The sequence below is a fragment of the Archocentrus centrarchus genome, chromosome 7, assembly GCF_007364275.1.
Source record: "Archocentrus centrarchus isolate MPI-CPG fArcCen1 chromosome 7, fArcCen1, whole genome shotgun sequence".
Classification (NCBI taxonomy): Eukaryota; Metazoa; Chordata; class Actinopteri; order Cichliformes; family Cichlidae; genus Archocentrus; species Archocentrus centrarchus.
In genome coordinates this window covers 23,283,318-23,295,891 of record NC_044352.1, presented here as the reverse complement: position 1 = coordinate 23,295,891, position 12,574 = coordinate 23,283,318, and the positions used below count along the sequence as shown (strand labels likewise).

Genomic DNA, 12,574 nt, shown 5'->3' with positions numbered 1-12,574 from the left:
CTACTACATTTGTCTAACAGCTTTATTAACCATTTACTTTTCAGATTACCTTTCTGTCCATTGAAAACCATATATTCCCCCATGTTGTGATTTTTTTTACCTTGATAGTTTCTTGGCAAACTGTACAGACTGAGAAAATTCTCCTACTTCTTACACAATATTGACAGAAGTACCAGGCCACTTTACACCTACAGGAACTGATTTGTTGCAATGTTGGCATCCTATTACAGTAACACACTCACTCAAGAATGGGTCGATCTCACGAACAACCCATTCTTTCACAAATGTTTATAAAGGCAGACTGCATGGCCAGGTGTTTGAATTTATACACCTGTGGAACTGAAAAAACTTGAATTCAGGTGTCATTCAATACTTTGTCCATATAGCTAGGCTAAAAACAAACCTTGGATGAGCTGGAAAATGTCACAAAGCTATAAACAGGGTTGTTTTTCTGAGCCCATGAAAAATTGAGACATCTGCTTCTCACTACACTACAAACATGATTTTACAAAATATGATCCACTGTTGTACGTTAAACTACCCAGCAGCAGTTAAAGTTTACTCAGCTTTTAACATTACAGCAGTGAAATGCAACCCACACATTTATGGCAACAGCAATTCAAAAACATTATTTATAATGGTAAAACACCATGAATAAGTACTCCTGAATAAGTACTCCTGAGATATTAAATACATCTTGATGATAATACTTGCATATTTACACCTAAGGTTTTTAATACAGGACTTTAACTTGTAGTTGATCTTTTCACAGTGTGGTGGGCCTACTGCTACTTAGGATCTGTCACTTTCACAAAGATAAAACAAACAATTACATTTCCCCTGAGTGTGAAGTCATTTATTCCCATGTGGCTGAAACACTGACAAAGTGTGCTTGTTTAGAGTATTCTGTCATTAAAAAAAAAAAAAGCACTGACCAGCTTCTTCAGAAAGGCTGATAAAAGAAAAATAGGAGAAACCCCATTTAAGATGTGGGACTCCAGCATTTTCTAAGAATATTACAACTGAATTTTGTAACCTAAATATTGTTCACCACATAAGAAACATTTAGTTTGCATCAATGGCATGTTTTGACATTTGACTTACAAACAGCTGGAGGAAAACATGGATTGAAGTGCATTCATTTCAGCTTCACAAAACAATTATGTATGGGATGTTCCCACACTGAAGTGCAATTTTTTAGTAGGAAAATATAATTCTGTGCAATTTTTTTTTACAAACAAAAATACAAGTGTAAAACAGTGGCAGTAAAGCTGGCACTAGATGTAAGTGCACTTGTGGTTTTTTTAGATTTTCAAACTGCTACTATGCCAACGCTACTGAGACAATGAGCAGTTTATGTTGTTTATCTCATCAGTGCATTTGTCTCTCTAAGATTGCACAACCCCCCCCCCCAAAAAAAAAGCCAAATCTCAAAAAATTATATGGCAATGTGCAGCATGCTCACAACAAGAACTTAATTTTCATGCAGATTCTGATCGCTTTCTTTGAAATTGCAAAAAATAGCATAAATGGCCATGGCAAATGACGTGTTCGCTGAGTGCCCTTTTGCTATTACAGGTATTGCTGCATGTACTCATTAAGTGCTCTAAAATAATTCTCCTTTAGTGTGCATCCATCCTAAGTGAAGTGCACCATGCTATCCTCACATTCTTTGGGCACAGAAAGTTTGTAGTTTTGGCAAACTAACTTGTAATTCTTTCCATCATTGTTGTCCCAGTACTCAGCTCCACCGACTTTGTACTTAATGGCAAACTCTAAGACTGCTTCTGGCTGCAGGAATGGAGGGACAGGCAGATGAAAACGAAACGTATCAGAGCTGATTTGGCCCATTCCTCCTTCCCAGCTCTTAGTGATGTTGGACACCCAAGAAGCCTTAACTTCTGTGCAGGTCTTCCACCCCGTAAATGAATAGCGAGCCGTCACATCTTTCTCAAAGTCCAAATTGAGGACTTGGGTGATTCCGATGACCCCTAGTTCAAAACACAGGACTCTCTCCAGACACACTTTCTTCTCACAGAGATGATGCAGGAATCCTGGATGGTCTCCAGGTTGCTGGGCAAATGCTGGCTTCAGGTATGGCAAAGAAATCTCCAGATGCCTTGCATCGGCCATCTCTGCACCCATCAACAATCTAAAGGTAACATGCTGTGGTACAAATGGATCCTCTCCCGATTTAAAAATCTTGACATCTTCCAGGTCCAGTCCCAAAGAGTCAACAAACCGTACACCAACATTTCTGCACTGCTTTTTCTTTTGTGTGGCAGAAGGCAGTGAGTGTGATCGCTGACGGATGATGGGTTTAGGTGTGGGTTCACAGGAGAGACTGCGTTGAAACTGTTCTTTTGGCAAAGAGACTCTGGGGCTTGGGGGGCGGATTGGAACCGGCTTCTTCTGTGCATTAGGTTTGTCGGCTCGGAGCATTTCACTCAGGTTTATAGTAACGCAGGACCTCGAGACACTGCTGCAGCTGGACATCCTCTGTTCAGATTTTGTTGGAGGAATCCTCTCAAGTCCGATAAACCACCCTTTATCCATGTCCTGTGAGAACAGGGGTTCAGTTCACCTGTAAAGTTGTTAAGTATTTACTTAGCTGCAAATATGACTCTAATTAAAAGCATAATGACACAGCTGCAACATTAGTTTACTCCTTTTACCAAAAAAAATGAAATAAACAGTGCAAAAACTTTGACCACAACAATTTTGCACTTGTGCATTTGAACAGTAAAGAGTGGGCGTGTACTCGGGGAGTACGTGCCTGCATGCATACTGTCTATTTCTGCCTGCCTAAACGATTGCAGTGTTGCTGAAACTACCTTTAACATCAATCATCAAAATCAGACGTTGACATCATCTCACCATATAAAGATTTGAAGCGTCAGTCACGTCTAAGCAGCAGGACGCAGCCTAATCTCGAGCCTCCATTTATAGTAGTATTTATTAGAGCTGCGTGCTTCCTTGCACCACGTAGTGCCCGCTATTGGTTGCAATCTTGTGACCTGATTTGCAAGTACTATCCACCTTCGTTGCTCTTCAACATCCCACACACGTCCTCGGTGTGAAGTCTATACAGATCGGCTAACATGCTCGCAGTTAACAGGAAACTACACACGGACCAGAATGACGTCGCATGGGTGATTGAGTACTTCAGATGAAGCTGCTGCAATTTCACTCTTTTTTACACCTTTCCTCGGACATGGTCCTCTCCGGTTCCCATCTTGTGCCCTCGGTTTCTTTATTAATAGGAAGCAGACTGCAAAAAAAAGGGGCTTCTGCAAACGCTTTAAAATGCAACCGGTACGCTTTTAACTGCAAGTCCCATGATGCACCGCTGACGCTCACTTTGACACAAACAGAGAGCCAGTCAGCAGCAGGTAAACAAACCTATCTGACTGGGACGGCGAGCCAAACAAAGCGTTTGCGCCGTTTGACTGTCTTGCGTTTGTAATGGCGACGAGGATGACAGTCGGGAAAGAGATACGCCAGCTGTCAGCAGCTGATTGAAACAACAGCTGATCTGCGACAGAACAGCGGGGCGATTCGACGAGAATCAGGAGGACGCGTTTTAACCTGCAGAGGAGGAGAGACTCACATCTGCGCATGATGCACTGCAGCATTTTTGAGAAAATGGGTGTTTTTAGCCTCATTATCAGACTAGAGTATGTGATCCGAGATGTCGGTTGGGTTCTTTAGCTACCGTTTGATTTAACTGTGTTGGACTCGAAGTAGCATCCGCCCCCTGTGGTGCAACATGGGGCCCATCATGCAGGAACGCACAGCATCCACGACACTGAAACGGGTCGTTTCCAAAGAGAAGATTCGGGTAAAAAATACTGAAAATAGCGGGACAGTAACCAGGTAGGCCTCGTATATGGTGGCGCGTATTGAACATTTTAATGTATCTCTTTACCTCAGACATGAAGGCAATCCTAACAAACCCATGTTGTGTTTTTGAAGTTCAAAGAAAGGTAACAAGACGAAGAAATCTGTGGGCCAAATGAAAAATGGCCTTCCAGGACCAGGTCAGGATAAGGACACAGTGACAACAGTGCATAGGGTATGTGAATGATGCCCTGATAAATTAAAGGGATGTCATGTTTTTTCAATATTATTATTATTTGACAGGAAGATAGGGTTTCCTCATGAATTCATGCCTTTGTACATAAGGCAGAAGTAATCAAACAATTAAGAAACATTGTCTTACAGGGTGCACAATCAAAAGGTGCCAGAGTGAAGTCTTGCACTACACGCAATACGAGCAAAGTATCCAGGTAGGAGCAGAGTTGGGGGGTTTGTATGCTTTGTGATTGCTCTGTAAATCCCTAAATCCCCAACAGCTTTTCCTCATCTGTCTCTTGACAGCCCTGAAGAAGAAGGGGATTTGAGACCTCAGCTCCGCAAGCAATCATATGCACACAGGAAGGAGGAAAAACGAGAAAATCAGCGCATGTCCCAATGCAGCAGCGAGCTCCAGCAAAATCGTGGGGGGATGGGGAGAAATCGGCGAGCCCTCTCGCTGCCTCTCTCTCCAATATCAGGAGTACGGCAGGTCCCGGCTCAGCCCCTGACGCACTCCCCGGCTCCCACTCCTGAGGCACTCCAGCAGCACTACAACCACAAGGATGATGACACTGACAGTGCCAGTGATCTCTCAGATTCTGAGAGGCTTCCAGTTCTACCCTCCCCGTGCACTCCCTGCACACCTCCCCATCTCAACCTGCGGGCAGAGATCATCAACACTAACGACTTTCCCCCCGACTTTCCAGGACCCCATGGGGCAGTGGGCGATGAAGATGAGAATGAGAAACCCAGCTACAGTTACCCAGATTTTCTTCCTCCTCCCTTTAACAGCTGGAGTCTGAGACAACTGGCAGTGTTTCTGCATACAGAGGGTCGTGGTGCCCCCCGGCCCAAGCCAGTAGGGACCTTGGAGAAGTACCTGGAGAGGCTCCTCCAGCTGGAGTGGCTTCAGATCCAAACAGTACAAGTAGAGAGCAGCCGGCCACCTGGGAGCCGTCCAAGGCCGCAGGGCTTCTCCTCTGCCGCTACTGCTCATCAGCCCAGGCCTCACACAGCGCCGCCAACCCGACTCAACTCCCCAAAAGGGCTGCGACACAGCCAGCGAGCCTTCCCATTTGCACCTGTCAACAATCCCCCATCACCTGCCTCAGCCCAGCACCAGCTCTCCCGCTTTCCAGTGTGTCCTCACTGTCACATTCGCTACCCACTGTGTAATGGAAGCTGCTCGGCGTATGCCTACCAGCGCCACTCACGACTCAGCCCTCTGCTTGAGCGCAGAGCCCGACCCGGAGCACCAACAAAAAGGAGCAGCAGTGAGACCCGAGCCACTTCTACAGAAGGTAGGAGCCCAGGAGGGCAAGGTGGGAGTGGAGGAGGGGCTCACACCCCGGTTAGCCCCTCAGCTGGAAAGAGTCATCACAGGCACATGCAGGCCGCAGGCAATGCCCGTAAGCTACCCCAGGAATCTGGCACTAACCAAAACAGCAGAGGTCAGGCGAGGAAAAGCCGTGTCAGAGCTAACTCTGAGACAGATGTTAAAAAGGAGCCCGGTGGCATTAAAGCAACTGTTGCAGAGAAACGTGTTTTTGCTGCAAGTAAGAGAGAGGCCATCACATCCAAGAAAGAGGAGAAGGACTGGCAGAAGACAGAGGCAGTAGGTCAAGCCACTAAAACAGCCATGAAACGAGCTGCTAAAGACCCGTCTTCTCTCCCCAAAGCCCCACTTAGTAGTAAGCAGTGTGGCAAAACAAAAAATGTGCACTTTGTTGCAAAGTAACCCCTGTAGACCTGCAATATAGTGCTTTCCTTAGAGGTTACTTGGTACGGGAGCTTGAACCTATGCTTGCTTTCTGTGTAAACTGTGTAATAGTAACATGTTCTAACTGTTGTACAGCTAAATCAGTCAGTGGTATACAGCCTTTAAAGGTCAAAACCATCAGCAATCGTGCAGCTAGAATACAGAAAAATTCAGCGAAGATTAATTTGACATTTAAATAGAGCAGAACTGTATAAGCTGCATTTAATTCAAAATGTACAGTTATAGTAATAATGCTGGGTTTTGACACAAGGCTCACCACGAACCTAAACACTGCTTTTATTCAGAAAGTGAAGCTTTTATGTAAAATAAAACTATTGCACTGCACAGTCATTGCTCAGTAATCCTCTAATGTTAAAATAAGCATTTACTGTCCCACTGGCCAGTTTTCAGCATAAAGTAATCCATAGTGAAAGTAAACAGAGGTCATTATATTTCCGCCATCAAATACAACCATAGCTGTTCCTAGTGCAATTTTTTTGATGTCGGAATGTATTTGTTTTCAACGTTTTTATTTTTCTTGATGTTGCTTTTTAATGTTCCTTTGGTGCCTCGTTTTAAGTTAAAGCATCTCTATGTGAAAAGACGGAGGCACAGTAAGTGGTGGGGTACTGCAAGTAATGTGGTCTGTTTCTGATATATTTGTGCTATGGTTTGACATTTTTGGTTACAAGGGCTTTTCATGTTTGAACAGCTTGAATTGTAGTCTATGATAATATACTGTATTTTGCATAGAGCTGAGCTCTTTCTATCATTGAAGATGGTGTAATGTTTGCTACGAATGTAAATGCATATTTTTCCAAATTTTATATACCATAGTTATATTTCTCAGAAGTGATGTGGTTGACTTGCACTTTTTTTTTTTTCTTTTTTCATTGTCATTGCTGTTTACACTGTCACGCACAAAAAGAAAAACGCAAAGCAAAAGCAGTGAATGTAACTTTATGTCATTCCCAGGTTCCAGTGGAAGTTCAGAGGATCATAGCTGTTAGGCTGTAATGTTCTACATATCACCTCCATATGCCACTGCATACTTGACGTCTGTAGAACACTGTGTTTACATCAGCGTTTTATCTGTTTCTTGTGATCATTATGTGCACTTGATTCATGAGAACACTACTCCAATGTAAATGTGCTATGTATCCTGACAGCACCTCTTTACTTAATATCTATGTAAACTATCAAAGCCATAGATAAGGGGCCTGGAGTGGCAGTGTTGTTCTAAATGTGTACACTACACTGACATGCACGCAGAAAGATTGTGGTATGTACAGTATTTTCTCAATGTTGAATGCAAGTATTTGTAAGGCATAGAAATAAATGTTTTGCACACAAGTGGCACTGGTCTGTTGGTCATTTGTTGCAGCGTCTAAAGAAATGATACTGTATTGGTGACACTGTGTATGCAACTGTGCAAACACACACTGTCATTCAAACATACTGATTACTGCATTTATAAACAAAAACTTTGTATAGCTGCATTTCTTTTTTGAATGTATTGTAGGGTTATTACATGGTTTGTAGTAGATCGTAAACATCAGCTCTTCAGAGATAACTGTATAAAGTATGAGCAGTGTTTTTATTTTTCTCATTTATTTGTGTTCTCTGTAGCTTGACTGCTTGGCAGACGCCTTGCATGCCACCCTGACGACTGGATCTTGAACACTAAGTACTGGAGTAGCAGCACAGAAAATGTGATCATGTCTTCCTTTGGTATGGAAATGGTTTAAGAAGCCGGCGAAGCTGTTTCTCTCTGTCGTTCACACACCCTACAACAAAGAACAGGTTCTTAAATCAGGGACTACTGTTGCCTCAAAAAGAAGAATAAGGAGCAGCACATTTAGATTACCTAGGTGTGTGTTGGCAGTGAAACCTGAGCTACCAAATGTTTGTAGGTTGGCATCCTCTCTATAGACAGGACCATCATTCCACATGAGATCATAGCCACCCACTCTTTTCTCCTTCCCAGTGAGCCTAAGGGGAAAACAGTCCATTAGAAAGCAGTAGGGAAAAAAGGAAATGGAAGTAAGATGGTTAATATTGCTAAGTTTTTCAAAAGAGCTTCTTTACACCCACGTTTTTAACTTTCAAATATGCAATAACTCAGGCTTAGACCATATAACTTGCAAATGTATTCTGTCTCTAATGACTGCAGGGACAAGAAGCCCTCAAACACTGTTCCCTAATGACAAAAAGGAAAACATATGAAAGAGGTCTTTACCTTCCCTCCATATCAACAACATTCAAAGTGTCTTCCAGCAGTCTGCACTTCATCTTGTAATCCTCCTGACAGCTGGGCGTGTGTGATGGAGAGGCATTCACCTCAATTAACCACCTGCAAAGAGATGTAGGGTGATTACATTCAGCAAACACTTACTTTTGAGCCACTGTTGGCCGGTCCACAGGTACAGCAGACAGTTCATTAAGGATGGCTAGTATTTGCAGTGCAAAGAGGTGGTTTAATTAATTTGTGTGCTGTTATTTAGTACAGCACAGGTCTCAGCTTATCAGATACGCTGTGCACTTTTTTTTGTGGTTATTCATACATTTCTGGAACCTGCAACTAGCAAATTTACATCTTCTTTTTAGGTATTTATTTTACTTTTATTTTATAAAGATGCAACATAAGCCATCTCAGGCCAGTAGGAGAAACCCGAGGATGCCAAATCACCACATTTTCCAAAACCACATTTTCTTATATGTCTTTTTGCACGTTTAAGTGTGAGTATGCATGCTTTAGTAGTGGATAATTGGAAATAACTGTAAATGTGATGGCGCACTGTGTTGGGGTGTATTCACAGACTTACGGTTTGAGGTTGTGATCCAGCAGTATGTCATAACCGTAGAGCTCAAAGCAGTGTTTGTCATTTATAATGACTTTCTGCACACTCTGCAGACTGCGGACAAAGATGTTGTCTATTTCTTTAAATAGGGTTTCAACAATCTCTCTACCATGTTTTGCAGTCAGGTATCTTCGAAGCTGTTGCATCTGCCACTTACATCCCTATATAGGGTTGGATGAAGCAATACAGCAATAAAGAGATACGGACTTGTTAAACCAGAGATGTTTTGAAAAATGAGCATAAAGAAAACATTTCTGAATGTTTCTGAATTACACACCATCTCATGATCATAGTCAGGTGCTGTTTTTTGAATGGAGACATTGGTGAGATGCATATCTGAAAACACTTACTAAGGAGAAGATTCTAATGATGTGATTCGGCATGGGACATGAATGAAAGCAACAAAATTAGGAACACCCTGTTCAAAAATTGAATGAAAATGAGCTATTTAAAATTGACTTTACATAAATATTTCATTAGACAGAGGCTAAATTTATTAAATGAATTAATTGTGCTAAAAACTTAAGAGTTAGACATATAATAGTGACTGCATTAACATTCAAATAAATGGTTAAAAAAAAAAAATCCACAGCACCAGAAAAAGGGATACACTTGTCATCAATACTGCTGAGGGAAAAGCGGGTGCCTGAGAAGCGGGCAAAGCCATCTCGATACAGCCAGGCTTTCAAGGGCATGTACTGAAATACAAACAGGCTGATTTTAACATGCAGCAGCATTTACATTTTGTAAAAAATATGGAAACCTACAGCGATCAGTACATACTGAGGTGACCAGCACATAGACTCTCAGATCAAATTTCCTGCCTGTAGGGACAAAAGCAAAAAAAGTAATGAAGCAAGGATATAAGCCTCTATTTTCTCACTGGCTCTAGTTAACTTACAGTTAAACTAAACTGTAAATAAATTGTATTCATTCTTTTTAACTAAGTTTATTACCACTGATTAAATAAGGGTTCTCTATGTAGCGTTGTGCCACATAGCTTTTCACTTGAGCTCCATCCTTCAGTTCCTCTGAGCGGGAACCATCCTGTATGAGTATTATCAATTAGACTCTCCAGATGCCTGCTTTCAGTAATTTGACTTACAACCAACTCCTTGATCTGCCTCACCTTCTTCCATTCCATAATGTCTTTCAGTTTCTTGAAGAGAAAAATGCCTTTGCCTTGAGATTTTGCAACCTAAACAAACAGAAGTGATAACTTATTTTTAGTTTCATCCAAAACTAAAAATCATCCAAAGATCTTTCTTTTTTTTCTTTTTTTTTTGCACTGGGTTACATCTGCAGTCTTTTTTTTTTTTTTTTTTAAATAACCGGCTTCATGATCCAGGTGCTGCCAGGGTTTCGATTGAATTCCTCTACAAAGAGATGATACTCGCTGGGCAGTGCAAAGGTGCAGGGGAAAAAATCACATTTGGATGCTTCTATACGACCAACATCCCTTTCAAGCTGTTTCTGGTATCGCTTGAGGTTTTTCACCATGAGATTTTTGCGAGTCAGCTGTTGTGTAAAACAGAAACAAAGAACAATACTTACTTACTGCTGAGTAAGTAATTTAATAGTTATATGCCATGACTGACTGATGCCAGCTCACCTCATAATGGTTACGAAAGTGGTTTATCCTTACATGCTCCTCCATATATATATGATCAAAATTCTCCCTCAGCCATCCCACATCACACCAATTGAAGTCCCACTCACCATCACTGTGAAGAGGAGAAACAATATCACACACAGGCCAAAAATTAAAGACAGCTGAAGGTCAAACACACCATCTTAATCTATCCATGGTGTAGTCTATATACAGTATACACTTCTGCACATTAATCCACAACTTTTTCTAAAATATCCATCTACTTACTCTTTGACTTCAATCCAGTTTGGTCTTTGGTGCAGGACATCTTGTATGGTGTTACAAGAAAGGCCACATTTGTAACGCACACAACTGCTTCTGTCCCTTAAGAACCATTGCAACACAGTCAGTGCTACCAGTATTTGTATTTCAGAATGTACAAATTAAGACTTACCGCTCTTCACATGAGCCTTTGTATCCATATGTCTATAATGGTTAAAAAAAAAAAAAAAAAAAAAGCAAAACAATCTCAGTGATCTTGAGTGCAAAATTGAACTTTACAAACACTTTACAAGTGCAAACTACACAGCTGTAGAGGTTAGTAACTTCTCTGGCTTAAGTTGCCAAAGCCTGCTTAACCCTAACGTCCTCTTAATTTGTGCCTCTCATGTGTTACTTTATTCCAGCGTTAAGGCAGCTTCGTGCATGTGGGCGACAAACAGGGACTAACCCAAAGGTTACTACTGTATTTTTTTTTTCTACAGTTGAATACAACCCTTAGCGTTCTTCTTCTTTTCCTAATGTATTAGGTCAGGTACCCTCAAAATACAACAGTTTTTTAATACAAGCCATGCACACATCCGCGATGTAGATTCTTTCTCTTTTCTGTTACCTTATACTTTGACATGGATGCGCTCACCGCGAAAATGCAACAAATTATTATGGAAAATACTATTAAATTAAATTATTTTCAAAAACGGGTGAGAGTAACGCGTATTAGCAACTATATCCGAAGTTAGCAGCTGTCCAGTTTCCAACAGTGTTTAACAACAGCTGCTACCATGGTAATCTTGCCATCGCCTTTGTGAAGATTGTCCCAGTGTGCGTCCCGTAGCAGATGGACCACTAGAAGCGCTGTCCTAAAACACAGTCGTTACAGCAGCTATAATACTGTTTCATGACCTGATCGATAACACGATGAGATGCATAATTTGAGGCATATAATTCGTGAAAATTATACAAAAAGCTACAAAAGAATGATACAAACAAGACTTGAAATATAGAAATTATTATTGTCTTGGTCGTTATGAATCCTCATCTGTTTTGTCAAACCACCACTTGGTAGCGCCAAACCCCCAAATGAGCAGGCCACATGGCGCCACTTGTAGCTTATGCTGATCAATACTAGTATTTTATTTATCAGCATTAATATTTAATACCCAATGCTTAATCAAATCAATTACTGTGTAGCATTAATCACATATTTGCATTATCCAGCTCTCGCAAATATGTAAATGGAAGCTAATACTGCATTTAAAATTTTTGCAAAAGTGTAGGTTAATCAGCTCACTTCTGCAACTTGTATCCCACTGTCTTTTGCAACCTCTGATAAAAACCAGACGCAAATGACCCAGGAATTGCACTCTGTGTTTTACCATCACCATAGTACCAGACTTCCATACTTGATCTTTGACCCCCATGCTACTTAAATTAAACCATTTTGTGTCTCATTGATAAAACACACTGCTCTGCAATGGCTGATTCAGCTCAGTTCCATTTATATATATATATATATATATATATATATATATATATATATATATATATATATATATATATATATATATATATATATATATATATATATATATATATATATATATATATATATAAAATGGAACTGACAGGTAACAGTTACCTTTGTTACCCTCACAATCACAGGGTTAATGGACTGTATCTAATATGTATATTTTTCTTCATGACTAAAGCCTGCTCATTTGAGTGTTATTTACTTTCCCCCAAAATCTTTGCACGTCTCATTGATCCTTTGGTTGTTGTTAATGTGAAAAAAACCCAAAACAAACAAACATGGTGGATACACAGTATGGGATCTTATCTCTTCTTAATGCCCAGCTTGTAAAAACATTTGCGCTTATTATTTTTCAGCCTATTGTCAGTAAGGTGAGGGGAGCTTACGCTGGACTCACATTTCTGTGAAAAGTCAAATAAATAAGCATATCACAATATTTGAAAGAGAGAGAGCAAGCGAGGAGTTTAAGATGAATG

General features: G+C 40.8%; 3 protein-coding genes across 5 annotated transcripts; 1 reads left to right on the top strand and 2 right to left on the bottom strand.

Moving 5' to 3' along the window:
- Positions 1-905: 905 nt before the first annotated feature.
- ppp1r3da (protein phosphatase 1, regulatory subunit 3Da) lies at positions 906-3,301 on the bottom strand. 2 transcript variants are annotated; one of them, XM_030732856.1, is made up of 2 exons: positions 2,878-3,301; positions 906-2,584 (listed from the first exon to the last, which is right to left on the bottom strand). In XM_030732856.1, exon 2 carries the CDS (start codon positions 2,554-2,556, stop codon positions 1,639-1,641), a length of 918 nt encoding a protein of 305 aa, XP_030588716.1. In that variant the 5' UTR covers positions 2,557-2,584; positions 2,878-3,301; the 3' UTR covers positions 906-1,638. The 2 variants fall into 2 exon arrangements, with proteins under 2 accessions (XP_030588716.1, XP_030588715.1); XM_030732855.1 differs by having other exon boundaries at positions 906-2,559.
- On the top strand, positions 3,209-7,136 carry fam217ba (family with sequence similarity 217 member Ba). Its single transcript, XM_030732849.1, has 4 exons — positions 3,209-3,876; positions 3,976-4,075; positions 4,225-4,289; positions 4,381-7,136. The coding sequence occupies exons 1-4, from the start codon at positions 3,770-3,772 to the stop codon at positions 5,813-5,815; spliced, it is 1,707 nt and encodes a 568-aa protein (XP_030588709.1). The 5' UTR covers positions 3,209-3,769; the 3' UTR covers positions 5,816-7,136.
- A 39-nt stretch (positions 7,137-7,175) lies between these two features.
- Positions 7,176-11,355, bottom strand: ttll9 (tubulin tyrosine ligase-like family, member 9). 2 transcript variants are annotated; one of them, XM_030732853.1, is made up of 14 exons: positions 11,181-11,355; positions 10,743-10,774; positions 10,577-10,672; positions 10,310-10,421; positions 10,030-10,215; positions 9,827-9,895; positions 9,654-9,744; positions 9,481-9,521; positions 9,308-9,395; positions 8,975-9,033; positions 8,662-8,858; positions 8,076-8,189; positions 7,704-7,828; positions 7,176-7,623 (listed from the first exon to the last, which is right to left on the bottom strand). In XM_030732853.1, exons 1-14 carry the CDS (start codon positions 11,193-11,195, stop codon positions 7,553-7,555), a joined length of 1,296 nt encoding a protein of 431 aa, XP_030588713.1. In that variant the 5' UTR covers positions 11,196-11,355; the 3' UTR covers positions 7,176-7,552. The 2 variants fall into 2 exon arrangements, with proteins under 2 accessions (XP_030588713.1, XP_030588714.1); XM_030732854.1 differs by having other exon boundaries at positions 10,577-10,666.
- Positions 11,356-12,574: the final 1,219 nt, after the last annotated feature.